The sequence below is a fragment of the Euleptes europaea genome, chromosome 6 (assembly GCF_029931775.1).
Source record: "Euleptes europaea isolate rEulEur1 chromosome 6, rEulEur1.hap1, whole genome shotgun sequence".
Taxonomy (NCBI): Eukaryota; Metazoa; Chordata; class Lepidosauria; order Squamata; family Sphaerodactylidae; genus Euleptes; species Euleptes europaea.
The window spans coordinates 75,804,738-75,819,565 of record NC_079317.1 but is presented as its reverse complement, the minus strand read 5'-3'; the positions used below and the strand labels follow the sequence as shown (position 1 = coordinate 75,819,565).

Below are 14,828 nucleotides of genomic sequence, written 5' to 3'. Positions count from 1 at the left end.
GTACCAGGCACTCAGGATCCGGCCCTCGTATCAATTTTTAATGGCTAAATTTTCCTCTAAAATGGCTGTGGTGGCCATGGGTTGGACCCATGGCCGCCATAACATGTAGTTTGGATCAGAAAAAAAGACTGGCCAAAGACTAGCAAACAAGCTTCATGGCAGAATGGGGATTTCAACCCATATATATGTCTGTTTCTCAGGTGTGGGTAGATCTGTGGATATCTAAATCTGCAGATCAGGCCCATACTGAGAGAAAGGATATATTTTTTCCAAACTTGGGGGACACCCCTGGCTTGCAGAAAAATCTCAAAATATTTAAAAAATTAAGAGGGTTAATTATCTCCCAAAATGGTAGTGTTATCTGTGCCCGTGCAGCAACTATACACCTCCTGAGGCGGCAAAGCTGCAGCTAGGTGGGGGAGGAGTTGCTGCTCCTGTTGAGGTGGCAAAGAGGCAGGTAGCCAGGTGAGAAGATGAGGAGCTTCCTCCATCGTTGGCACACCGGGGGCCAGCTTGGTTTCATCTGCCATTGGTGCGGGTTTCTCCATTGCCGGCATGGCCGGCATGGCTTCTTCCATCATGGTTGGTGATGGCGTGGGGGTTGGTTGGTGGGGAGACAAGCGTGCAAGGAACTGATCTAGCTGAGGCTGGTGGATGGCGGGGAGATGGCCAGGCAGGGCTCCTACTTGCACATCCTTGGAATTTCCTCAAAGAAAAGAAATGAAAGTTGAGGACGTTCAGCCTGTGTGTATGTGTATGTGTGTGTGTGTGTGTGGAGGGGGGCCTTCTGGAAGGAAAGGATGGCCAACGACAGGGTTATCAACAGACAGGATACAAGTGATGGGGTGGGGAGAAAGAAACCAAGAGTAATGGGGTTGTGTGTGTGTGTGTGTTAAGTGCCGTCAAGTTGCTTCCGACTCATGGTGACCCTATGAATCAGTGCCCTCCAAAATGTCATCTCTTTGACAGCCTTGCTCAGATCTTGAAATTGAGGGCTATGGCTTCCTTTATTGAGTCAATCCATCCCTTGTTGGGACTTCCGCTTTTCCTGCTGCCCTCAACTTTTCCTTGCATGACTGTCTTTTCCAGTGACTCTTGTTATCTCATGATGTGACCAAAATACGATATCCTCAGTTAGTCATTTTAGCTTCTAGGGTCAGTTCAGGCTTGATTTGATCTATAACCCACTGATTTGTTTTTTTGGCAGTCCACAGTATCCGTAACACTTTCCTCTAACACCACATTTCAAAGGAATCTACTTTCTTCCTATGAGCTTTCTTCATTGTCCAGCTTTCACACCCATACATAGTAATAGGGAATACAGTGGCATGAATTAACCTAGTCTTGGTAGCCAGTGACACATCCTTACACTTCAGAATGGGGTTGGGGAGGGAGAAAGGCTGAAGGAGGCAACAAGCCTCAAAGACTACCCAAGGGAAGGTAACGTTCACTGATTTGTGGGAAGAATATGTAAATAAATCATATTGCTGATCACCTTAAATAAAGTAGCCCTAGGTTAACACTGTATCCTCTTACGTGGTTTAAGGTAACTAACTTTGGAACCACTGGTGTTATGTTTGGAAGACTCTGTTTTCTGTGTCCTTTTAAAGTATTACTTCAAATGCCTCTGGAGCAGTTACATAATTACTTTTTTCCCCCAGTTTTGTAGTACAATACTTATTTTGTATAAACATTCCCACTGTATCATTTTCTGATGCATTCTATAGTCCATGCTGGCATCGTAGCCAAGGTATGAAAACAAACAAGGAAGCAACTAATTTGTCTGAAAATGATCTATTCTTGTTAGCAGTCACAGATTACCAGGTGCTCGGGATTTTGTTATCTCTTGCTTAATAAAACATCAAAAGCATTAGTGGTTGACTGTAGTTGGACCATATAACAATGACTTACAGTAAATAAGTGTTTGAACAGGGTACATGGAAAAGGTAAACGGTTACTCCATTTCCAAGCTGTTTATGTTCTGTTAGTTGGATGTGCGGGGCAGGGGCGGACAGGACAGTTTGCCTTTCTTGTTTGGAAAAGACTCTTCTATCCATTGACGGTCAATTAGCTTACAGTTCTGATTTAGGCACATGCAGTCATATTGCAATAACTCTTATGCAGATGTAGTTCTGAATGTGACAACAATTGAGGTTATCTGCATAATGTTCAACTATATAGGAAGACCGCCACCTTTAGCAAGAGCAGTTTTCCAAGTATATTGAAAAAGGGTGTGGCAGTGGAATTACATGGCACGAAAAGATAAGAAATCCCCCAGTAGTTAAAATATTTGGAATGGCAAAGAGAATAATCTGCTGTGGACATGGTGGCATTTTTAAATAAGAGGCATCTTTTTAGGCATAATGTGTTCTGCCTTCATGCGGGACTAGATGTGAAGTCAGAGAGATTTATGCTACTACCCATACTACCCATTGTTACTCCAAAAGAAAAAGATTGTGGACCTCATGAGTTGTAGACTGCATGTCTAGTGTGCAATTATGGCAGCTACAGTTTGATGCTTATGGTTTAAACATTGCTTGCAAATGTAGACTTTGATAACATAGTTCATTAAAAACATGCGAGTTGCATGAGTACTAATACATGTGAAGCATAAATGCCTTAAAATCTCATTTGGAGCATGTCAGTTGCTTCTACATTTTGATCCACTGATGATTTAGTCTGTTAGACAATTGGAAATATGCTTTATTTTTGCATTCCATTATTATAGTTGTTGTTACAATCTTTTCCAGACGGCTGGCTGGCAATGACCTTGCGTTTATTCATCCAAAGGCCTTGTCTGGGTTGAAGGAACTCAAAGTTCTGTAAGTAATCAGATGCTAGAGCTTCATTGGGTTAGCACTTTCCTTTCTTGCCCAGTCAGCATGTTCACTGAAATGTAGAATGGGAGGAGGGGGGGGGGGTTCTGAATTTCTAAACTGTCCTTAGTAAGATGAAAAACTTTATTAATTACTGTTTTAAAACAGGTTTAATGGAGGTGTTATCTTTTAGGAAAGGTAGAATATAACTGCAATTGTGTTTAGATGCTTATTGCTGCATTTGATTGAAATCCAGGTGTTTGATCCAAAGACTGGGCATAAAGCATTGTGGTATCACTTTGAATTGGAACATAATGGAAGTTGCTCAGTGTGGAGGCAATTAATGTGTAGTAGCCTGTGTGATTCTTTTGATATTTTTTTCACCATGCCCAGGGCTGAAGGGCTGTTTAACTAACAGGAAAGGTTTTGGTTGGGCCACAGGCCACCAGGACCAAACAGAGCCAAGCCCTAGTAGCTCTGTCAACACTGCAGATGGACCACTCAGCCTCGACCATGCCTTTCCGAAATCAAGCCCCACCAGCATTTCTGATGACAAGCTAAAAATGACCCGTTAATTATTCACAAAGAGCTTGCTGTATAGAACAGGCCCAGCATGGTTCTGTCTCAAGTGACCACCGTGTATTAAGCAAAGGAATTTTTCATGTGTGCCTTAGAACATAGGATTGCACATTAGAGCTTTTGGATCAGTATTCTAATCTCTAGACATCAGGGTGCACCTCTTTCTACTTTTAACAAAATGTTTGTGTGGGAATCTTGGAATGGGATAACTAGAGAAAGATATGATCTCTGTGTAACATCTATGTAAATATCTATCTGTGCAAAGCTGCTGGAGAGGTCATCCAGAGATTTGGGCTGATATGCAGGTGACACTCAACTCTATCTTGTGCTCCCAGCACATGCTGGGGAAGCTTTGGAAACTGTGAACAGTTGCCTGGAGGCAGTTTTGGAATGGTTGAGGGCTAACAGGCTGAAACTTAATCCCAACAAAAGGGAGGTGCTGCTAGTGGGGGGAAAGTCTGTCCCAGGGAATGGGTTATCCTTTGTTCTCAATGGGGTTGCATTCTCCTTCAAGGAGCCGGGTATAGCTTGAGAGTGTTCCTGGACACGGGCCTTCTGTTGGATAAACAGGTGACAGTGGTGCCTTTTACAAACTACGGCTGAGGAGCCAGCTGTGGTCCTTCTTGGACAGGAAAGATCTTGTCACTGTGGTGCATGCCCTGGTAGTATCTAGATTAGGTTACTGCAATGAGCGCTACACGGGGCTGCCCTTGAAGACTGTCAGGAAGCTGCAGTTGGTACAGAATGCTGTGGCCAGAGTACTGGAGTAGGTCATAGAGACCATATCGCTCTAGTCTTGTTCTACCTACACTGCCTTCCAGTTTGCTTCCGGGCTCAATTCAAGGTGCTGGTATTGACCTTTAAAACCCTTTATGGCTTGGGACCAACATACTTTAAGGAATGCCTTCTCTCATATGAACCTACCTGTTCACTCCAGTCATCCCTGGAGGTGCTGTTTCCATTGTACCGCCATCTGAGGCTAGACTGGTGGTGATCTGAGAAAGGGCATTCTCCATCATGTCCCTTTGGAACTCCCTCCCCAGAGAAATTTGTCTGTCTCCCTCTGTCAGTGTCTTTTGCCAGTAGATGAAGGCTTCTTTGGTTTTGTCTGGCATACCCGCAACAATGGTTTATGGCCTCCCTTCTAGTGTTGTTTGTCTACATGTGTTTTAATTGAATGTTGTATTTAACTGTATTTTAATTGTTTAAATGTTTTTATGTTTGCTGCCTTGTGAACCCTGATTGGGTGGAAAGGAGGAATAAAAATGTTTTTAAAATAAGGTTCAAAGAGGATATGGAAGTATCCCCCACCCCCAGTAGTCATGGGGCTCAGATTGCAATGAATGGAATCGTTCTGTTTAGAATGGCAGAATGCAGGCGGAAATGGGATGTGTGTAAGTAATGTGTGTGGTTGAGAAGGTCTTCCAAATCTGCTTACACTACTGATGTTCTTTTACAGCACTCTGCAGAACAACCAGCTGAAAACCGTTCCTAATGAGGCCATCAGGGGACTAAGTGGGCTACAATCTTTGTGAGTTCTATTGTGAATGGTCTGTGCCTGCATCTGTCTGCTTTCTGATTTGTTTATTTGAACACACATATTTTTTGCCTTCTGGAAACTACTGCAGCTGTAACAATTCCCATAACATGGCATATGAATTTAAAATGTATTTTTTAAACAGGTCTTAAAAGGTATTGCCTATACTCGTTGCAAATGTGCACCTTTCTTAGACACTACAGTAACAGAAAAACTGTATAGTACATGAAGCATAGGTATGGGGCATTCAACATAGGATTGTTATAGATCACATTTCTTCTCTTTATTTACATATATAATATAAAATGGGCAGAATTGCTTGAGGAGCTGAGATGGTAGGTTGTATCCTATACTACTGCAAATTGAAGGAGTTCTTTGAGCTGATTTTTGCTGCCTTCTGCTCCCCATTTTAGTCCCCTCTCCCATCATTTAAAAGCTGTTCCAGAGGGATGAGTGCCCATGTGAGAAGGAGGGGGCTAGTGCCAGAAGAGGCAACTGTAGAAATATTCTCTTTATTCAAGTCATGGAAGAGTGCACATGGGGAGAGGATTTCCACTGATGTTCTCTGTTCAAACAGCAAACGGCCCCCGGCCCCCAGTCAGTCTAGTGTTGTTCTCTGTTTTCCAACTGGCATGAATTACTTTTAGAAGTGGTCTGGGAGCTCTGTTCATGGTAGTATAGATTCCAACACCTAGCTTATTACCTTGTAAAAGGAAAATGTGATATCCCCCATGATATCTGTGATCACAGTTTAACTAGCCGGGTTATGGGCTGCTTTATACTGGCCAGATGGACAGGTTAGATGAGAAAACATGGAGGTCTTTGGAAGTCTGTTTGCACTTAGGCCGACTTATTCTGTTGTAGGTAAAGATCCTTAGCAGACTCACCTAAGTGTTACCACAGCAGTCTAGCCCTGAGTTCGCCAGTATATGAATGCTGGTCAGAGGACGGTCCATTTGGCAACAAATGCTGTCTTGGCAACCTCATCTTGTTCATTCTATGTTTGGAGAAATTTCAGAGGTAATCGTATACATGGCCTGAAGGATCAGCCTAAAAACAACCTAAAACTCTTTGATGTATCTATGCTATGATATTAGTAGAAGTTGACCTTTTGAATAAAAACAGAAAAATGCTTTGAAGGTCTATGAGATGTGCGATCTTTATCTAAAGCAGAAAACTTATATGTAAAATAGCAGAAAATTGCAGCTGCTTTAAAAATGATTTATGTAGTTGTTATGTCAGTCCAACATCTTCAAGTTTAAACATTACCTAGCTTCTTGCTTGGCAGTATTTCTGGCTTGATGTGAAAGAAGTTTTAGGGGGATTTCTTTCTTAGTGACCGAACACATTTCTCGTGTTTGGAACACCTTGAGGTATTATTGATAATAATTTGCTACCCTTGCATGTGTATTTTCATTGCCTTTGACTTAGATGCAGGTTGCCTAAAAGCCAGCAAATATTGTTGGGACACTTTTAATACCTCTTAAGGATCTTTTTATAAGTATTTTATAAAGGCTTTGTCGTTCCTAATGTGTTCACTGTTGATAGCTAGTGCAGTTGTAGATTTATAATTTTGCGTTTCTTTGCTGAAAGGGGCTAGAACAGGGGTGGGAAAACTTTTTTCTGCCAAGGGCCATTTGGATATTTATAACATCATTTGCCGGCCATACAAAATTATCAACTTAAAAATTAGCCAACAGAGCCGCAAGAACTCCCCCACCATGCATTCTGGCCCTGCCCCTTTTAACTCCTCCATTGTCACCACTTCTGCCCCCAGTCCTCTTGTAGTACAGAGGAAATATGTTTCTCCATGGCCCGGGTGGGAAAGGGTTAACACAGTTTCTTGGGTGGTCCTAGCAGCTCCTTAGCTAACGACTCTTCTGCAAGGGGGAGAAAAAGGTTCCTTTTCTCAGCAAAACAAACTTAACATCTGCCTTGAATAGAGGCTATTCCTGTCCATGGGAGGGGGCGGATCACCAGTCTTAGATCCTTCTGAGCTAGAGATCTGCCAGGACCCATGAAGGGCCAGACCAAATGACTTTGCGGGCTTTAAACGGCCCCCGGGCCTGACGTTCCCCACCCCTGGGCTAGAATGTAGCTGTTGTTTTGTTAACCATGGGGTTTGCTAAAGGGAAAAACAGCAGTTGTCCGTAAGTCTGCTTTTTAGTACTGCCACCGTAGTTATTTGAAAGGAGGTATGTTCACATCATCAGATCCACTAAAACTTTAGGAAAAACAAGGTCATATGATATCAGTGGCATACATTTTTGTTCAGCCACACCACGCCTGGCTTTAGAGCAACCTCCTAACAAACAGGGAATCCTAATTAATGATTTGCAATATAATCTGTGAAATGAGGCTGCAAACCAGACTTATCTACTCCAAAATGTTTTCGTTGCCAGACCAACCTACTAATGTGCTTTCATTGCAGGGAGCTCCCCACCCATTTTTCCATTTCTTCCTGCCCCCCCCCCCGCCCGACCATATCGCTCCAGTCTTGTGCTCTGGTACTTATCCAGGTTCAAGTAGAGAAGAATTGAAGGTATAAATCTCACAGAATGTTGGCCTAGGTGATAAAAGCAGCTGACGTCTCCCATAGTTATACTCCCTGTCAGACTTGTTGAAGGTAACACTTGTTCAGCACAGGTAGTGGCTATACCTATAGACACACATTTAACCCACCTGTATCACATTTTATAAGGATTTTACAGATACAATTGGCTCCTAGTGTCAGAGAAATGTGTCAGAGAAATGTAATCTGTGAAGTAGTCCCGTAACTTCATAAATACATTGATTTGCACCCTTTTTCTAATTGCTGTAAATGTTCCAGAAAGCTGAACGAATTACCTTCTAGCATTCTGCCCTTTGTCCTGTGTATCTGAAGAAGTAACCTCTGACTCATGAAAGCTTATGCTAAAATTTTGTTCGTCTTTAAGATGTCTTTTGTACTCCTGTTTTATTTTGCCCTTTGAGGAGTCTTTCTGATTTTTACTGACAATTGAGTGAAGGCTTAACATACATCCCTAATATTTCAAAGGAATTTACAGTCACTGTGTGTACAAGACTAGTCATTACACAAACATTTGCGGGAGGGGGATAAATGGAAGCTGTTTATAGAATTAATCAATAGCATATTGATTCTTTTATGCCTTTAAACATGTATTTGTATTCTAAGTGGAGCGTACACATGGTGTTTGCTTCAAGTGACAGTTAACTTCCAGGTGCAGTACATTCTTGTAAGTGTCATTATTTAACATTTTACATAGTCTCTCTCTCTCCCCCACCCCCAAACCTGGCCTACACCACTCGGGTTCTCAGTGTACTAAGATACGAGTACACTACTCAGTTGGGAAAGTGCCTGTTAACTCAGAGTGGATTTGTTGTCTTAGTCATAAACCAATTGTTATTGTATCAGCCTTATCAGTGCTTCCCTCTGAGATCTAACAGCTACTTTGCAGCCATTCAAGTGATTTCCTTGTGGGTTTTGAAGTAGCACTTTAAAAGGACAAAGTTCACTCCAGGTTTCAGTTGTCCCAAAGTGGTTTATCTCAAATGCACACTCTGAGATGACTACTTGCGTTGATATCCAGAATTCACTGCTATAATAATGCTGTTGGATTTCCTGAACTGTGAATACTGTAGTGGAGAAGCAAGAGAGACTGACAGCGCAATCCTGCAGATTTTCTGCAGTCTAACCCCACTGAAATCAGTGAAATAATTCTATGTAGAAAAGCAGCATCAATCATTCAAACCTTTATTGGCATACACAATACCTGCAGGGAACAATCATACAATTTTACTCAACAGAACTCGCCTGTTCCCGTTTACAGTGTCTTTCGCGGATCCACATTGCATATTGCAAAAACTTGGCTACATGGTCAATTGTGGCCACATCCTGAGTAGTAATAACAGTATAAATGGCAATCTAGAACAAAAACCAGAGCATATTCCTTGGAGACAAGGATGCTGTCATGCCCCTCAACGCCCCTCTACCCAAATGCACACTCATCCTCCTTCCTTGGCCCCCATTATATGCCTCATGAAGGCGTCACTTTCTTCATATATCCTTCTCCTCTTCCAAAAAGCTGTAACTGCTGTTGTAGCCTTATTTTACTGTCTGTTATTCTCTTGCTTTCTTGATGCCTGATTTCTCTCCCCCCACCCCCGTGTGTGGGGCTATATACTAGGGGTGTGCATACTGAAATTGCCGAGCCAAAAATATACATGGAAATGGTTGGTTTGGGCCAATATGATGATTTCCTGGAATGTTAATACAAATCCAGGGTTGTTGGTGTATCCCCTCCCTGAAGCAGTCCCTAGTTGTTGTTGTTTTAGTTTGCATGCATACCAGGAAAGCAGCATGTCTCATCTTTTTATTCATGCCACTGATTTCATAGGCAATGGCATTTCTCCCTCCCAGCCAGATCCTTGCAAGGTGGAGCACAGAGCACTCCAGCCAGTCACCTTTGAATACAAGCTGCAGCGTTCTCCCTCCCTCACTGATCTATAGGGGGATGAGGACAGCTTGTTCAGGGACCCGTAGAATTCTAGCATTTGTTCCAATTTGCTTGAAATGTTAGGGTTCTTAAAGGATAGGCAGTATCTTCTCTGCTGCAATTTTGGGGTCATTTGGTTGAAAAACAGCCACTCCAACCTCCCTGAAAGTTCTCCAAAGGAAATAATGGCAGATTGAGAAGGAAGGAGGGAGTTCTGTGAAGGAAGGGATGTACAAAAATGAATTACAAGAACGCCTGTTGGGAACAATGGGAGAGGCCTGTCGCCTGAAGGCCCATTGGATACAGTTGGAACCATGAATGCCAACTGACTTGCATGGGCTCCATTGGAATAACTTACAGCACACAAAAATTGCAATGAAAATGTAGAAAGTGTGTAGAGAAACCTGTACCTGGGCCTGGAATGACTACCCCCAGAGTGGAATGACTGCCCAAGGACTGGAATCTATGCTCAGGAACTGAAATGATGGTCCTGGGACCATATAAACTGCTCTGGGACTATAATGACAGCCCCCAGAGCACTAATTCCAGTCCCAGGGGCTGTCCTTCCACTCTGGGTGCTGTCATTCCAGGCACAGGGCAGGTTTCCCTCAACCCTCTTTTTGTGTGCTGTAAGTTATTCCAATGGAGCTTGAGTAAACCAGTTGGCACTCATGGCTCCCATTATATCCGGTGGGCTTCTCTCATTGTTCCCAATGGGCATCCTTGTCTTTCAGTTTAGTACACCCCCATAGAGGCAAACCTGACGGAAAAGGATGGGAGGATGTGCAAAGGAAGCCACCTTTACTTTGTGAAAGGCAACAACTAGGGCATCAACAAGGAAGGATGGCAAATGCAGTGAGTTTTCTGTGGAAAGGCAAGAAATTTTATTGTCAGCCAGTCTCTGTAACAGTAGAAAAATCCAGACTCTTTTTTGAAATGCTGCGGCTTGCCTGCGCTCTGCTGTTACTGCCATTGTAGGAATTAGTGTGGAGTATTCTGTGAGGCTTCTACTTCAGGGGTCTGTAAAATGGTCTCTCTTAGTCCAATTCACTTGAAACCTGGAGGGTCTTTAGATTACAGGAGGAACTGTGTTGTATGCAAATTTGGTGGCATTTTCTTTATAAACAGTTGCTCCAGAGACCCTCATATCCCTTCCCCGTGGAAAATAATGGTCCCCAATTCCAAAACAACACGGATTTGAATCCTGAGAAGTCCTACCTGAAAATAAGGAAATAAAAATAAGGCCAAGGCCAATGGTGCAAAATAGGTTAAAAGATTTTTTATTACTCAGAATAAAAATTCCCTACACGTTTCGCCCAAGGGGCTTCAGTCACAGAATTTATGCTCATAAGGACTACTGCAATAGCTACAGATTCCCCTAAAGAAGCTCCTTGGGCTAAATGCGTAGGGAGTTTTTATTCTGAGTAATAAAACATCTTTTTACCTATTGTGCACCATTGGCCTTGGCCTTATTTTTATTTCCTGTTACTGGTGCGGCCCTTTTATTTCTTTTTGCTACCTGAAACTAAGCAATCACAAAAATGCCCTCCCTCCAAATCCCAGATGTAGAATTACAATGATTTTTTCCTGACACACACCCCTAGTATATACTTAAAGCCGCAGCCATCAAATTCTGCAAACTCATATTACTTACATTCTGGTTTGATGCTTACCTCATGCTTTTCAAAGAAATATGATGTATGCTTTTGTTCTTGCTGCCTTTACCTTTTTTTGTGTGCGTGTTTGACCTGATGTGAGAGTAAAGTAGTAAATGAAAATGGCAATTTGCTATCCAAGTATGAATGTACAGATTGGAATTTAAGTTGGGATTTTTTTTTTTAAGTAATGCCATGGGGAATGAAGGAAGCTGGAATGAAATTATGAAAAGTTCATATGTGTGCCAAAAGGAACATGTCTTACTGTCCATACTTTAATGGATAGTAAAAGCAGATATGTATTCATCTGCCATCTCAAAAAATGAGAAACTACTATTTGTACAGTACTGTTTGTTAGTATTCGTAAACTCCCCCTCCATCCTCAGTTTTAACGGTAGTGTTAGCTTTTATTGCCTCTAAAACATGTTTTCCTTTCTTTAACAGATGAATAGGCTTTCAGCTTTTGCTGACTCTTCAAAGTTGCGTTGAGTCCTGTTCTTCTAACAGTAAAATGCAATAGCTTCATTGCCATCTGGAATGAGATTGTGCGTATTAGATCATTGCATTAGTTTCAGCTTTGATTCTGAGGTCAGTTCAAGGTGCTGGCTTTTCTCTTGGAAGCCTTCAGTTGTATACTTGGTGAACCGTCTCTCCCAATATAACCCCTGCCACAGCTTTGATCATCAGGGCCTCCTTTTCATCCCATCATGCAGGCATCTAGAAACTGCTATTGCTGGTAGGATTGCCAACCTCCAGGTAATTAGTACAGGAGTATAGCTGTTACCAAAGCCAAATATATTGTAGCTGTATTTTTCACAGTATGTGGTAACACAACCACCCTTAACAATTCTATATACTATAACAAAAGATGTACAATTTTACATAATGAAATGTCAAAGCAAGTAACACATTAATTCCTCCAGCAGGTAAGTAATGAAGTACAGTTTGCAAGAAATGTTCTTATAGGATGCTCTATCCTTATAGCAGCAAGATGTGCATAGAAGGAGAGACACGAAGTCTTCTCTTAAGATGCTCTTTGCTCACACAACAGCAAGTTATGCATAGAAGGAGAAAACGATCGTTTCAGGGCCTTCTATGCAAACTGGGCCTTTCTTGCAAACTGTACTTCATTACTTACCTGCTGGAGGAATTAATGTGTTACTTGCTTTGACATTTCATTATGTAAAATTGTACATCTTTTGTTATAGTATATAGAATTGTTAAGGGTGGTTGTGTTACCACATACTGTGAAAAATACAGCTACAATATATTTGGCTTTGGTAACAGCTATACTCCTGTACTAATTTCCTCATCTTTCTGATACGTGTGCAGAGGTGTCTTTATTTTCCTTAACCTCCAGGTAATAGCAGAAGATCTCCTGCTATTACAACTGATCTCCTGCCAATAAAGATCAGTTCACCTGGAGAAAATGGCCACTTTGGCCATTGGACTCTATGGCATTGAAGTCCCTCCCCAAACCCTGCCCTTCTCAGGCTCTGCCCCCAAAATCTCCCGCCGATGGTGAAGAGGGACCTGGTAACCCTAACTGCTGGGTCTTGGGCTTTCATCGCAATGGCTCCAGTGTTGTGAAATGCCCTTCCTGAACATTTCTTCTAACAGAGCAATCCAAGGGGGGGTGGAGAATGGACTAAGGAACCAGCATCACCCCTGCCCCAGAATTAGTGATACTTGTGCCAGCTAAATGGGCACTAATGCTGGCGCAGGGCCACTTACGCTGGAGCTGGGGAGGTGCACAACGGTGCCCCACATGGGTGCTAGCACAGCCATCGTGGCAGTGTTTCTCCGGTGCAAGGGCTCACCCCGGCACCAAAGGAGGCATTCCTTTTCGCGAACTTGTGCCTGTAAAATTGGTGGCGCAACCCCATGAAACTGCATGGAGCATAGAATCATAGAGTTGGAAGGGACCACCAGGGTCATCTAGTCCAACCCCCTGCACAATGCAGGAAATTCTCAACTACCTCCCCCCCACACACCAAGTGACCCCTACTCCATGCCCAGAAGATGGTCAAGATTCCCCCCCCCCTCATCATCTGCTTAAGGTCATAGAATCAGCATTGCTGACAAATGGCCATCTAGCCTCTTCTTAAAAACCTCCAGGGAAGGAGAGCTTACCACCTCCCGAGGAAGCCTGTTCCGCTGAGGAACCACTCTGTTAGAAAAATTTTCCTAATGTTTAGACAGAAACTCTTTTTATTTAATTTCAACCCGTTGGTTCTGGTCTGACCTTCCGGGTCAACAGAAAACAACTCGGCACCCTCTTCTATATGGCAGCCCTTCAAGTACTTGAAGATAGTTATCATATCACCTCTCAGTCTTTGGAAGAAATAACATTTTCGGCTTGCGGCACCAGGCTAGCAAGCCACTCAGGAGGCAGCACAACTGTGCCATCCCTGGGCCCGCTGCAACTACCCCCCCCTTAGGATTGCATTGCCCAGCTACATTTTTTAGGAGGGTGTTCAGAGATGCCTAGCCAAATTGATAAATCTTTCTTTTTCCGTTCTGGCTTTGTTACTGATTTGTGGTGTTTAGATTGTATTTTTAAAAAATTGTGACCAGTTATGGTCTTCTTTGTCGGGTTGCCAACCTCCAGGTGGTGGCTGGAGATATCTCACTATTACAACTGATCTCCAGGTGATAGAAATCAGTTCACATGGAGAAAAATGGCCACTTTGGCCTTTGCACTCTATGGCACTGAAGTCCCTCCCCTCTCCAAACCCTGCCCTCCTCAGGCTCCGCCTGCAGAATCTCCAGGTAGTTCCCATTCTGGAGCTGGCAACCCTACTTCTTTAGGAGAAAAAGGTCAAAATGTTATAAATAGGTACAGTAGACCCTTTCCATTTGCAGGTTTGTGGTTTGCAATTTCACTTATTCACAGTCTGCAATCTGACTGCCTCCTAGAGTGCATGGATTTTGCCGTTCACGGTGATCCCAGGCGTGGATCATCTGAGAATGATGAGGGTCTACTATATTATTTTTGAAAGGGTATGTATATAAGAAGGTCTTACTTTGAAAAAAAAATATTGTGTCACTGCTCACTGTGATTAATGTGGGAGGAGGAGGATGGTTTCCTTGGGGCAAGCAGGCTGTTGTCACTGAACATTTAATTTACCTTAATGTTCCATTTCCAACAGGTGCTAGATATTAACAAATGAGAAAATCCACACCTCTGACCACAGGGCAAAGGATATGCAGTTGTCATTGGGTTTTTTTTTCCAGCTGGCAGTGTTTTGATAGTAAATTCTCTCCTTCTCTAGAAGAATAATTACAGCCAAAATCTTCCTTGAGTCAGCTCAACAGTGGAATGGCTCAGGTCTAATTATGTCCTTTGAGTGGGAGGTTAGGTGGGTAGTACAGTCTGCTCAGAGTTGTGGGGGTCATTAATTGGTACACGTTTGCAAAATACCCGTGGTATTCGACCATGCACTTTACTTCTTATTAAATTGGCCATAGGCCAATTTCTAGCCATGTACAATTTGAGCAAAGGGAACACTGTGCAAGGCACTCTCCCTTTATGTGAATAAACTTATTTTTACTGCTTTTTATTTCCATGTTAATAAATAAAACCATTTAACGTTGACATGAATCCATATTGCAATGTGCTAAGGGATTTCTGTGTGTGGCAGTGATGAAGACTCTTCCTCCTGTTGGTTGAACTGATAGAATACCTATTAACATTTAAGGTTCCTTGGTTCTTGTAGGTTATCCAGGCTGTGTGACCGTGGTC

The 14,828-nt window shown here is 42.7% G+C and overlaps 1 protein-coding gene across 1 annotated transcript in view; it reads left to right on the top strand.

Moving 5' to 3' along the window:
• LGR4 (leucine rich repeat containing G protein-coupled receptor 4) overlaps positions 1 to 14,828 on the top strand; it is a 98,426-nt gene that overhangs the window by 53,578 nt on the left and 30,020 nt on the right. The window contains exons 3-4 of the mRNA XM_056851333.1: positions 2,751 to 2,822; positions 4,855 to 4,926. Of these exons, the coding sequence (XP_056707311.1) occupies positions 2,751 to 2,822; positions 4,855 to 4,926 (144 nt within the window). The remainder of the gene's footprint in view (positions 1 to 2,750; positions 2,823 to 4,854; positions 4,927 to 14,828) is intronic.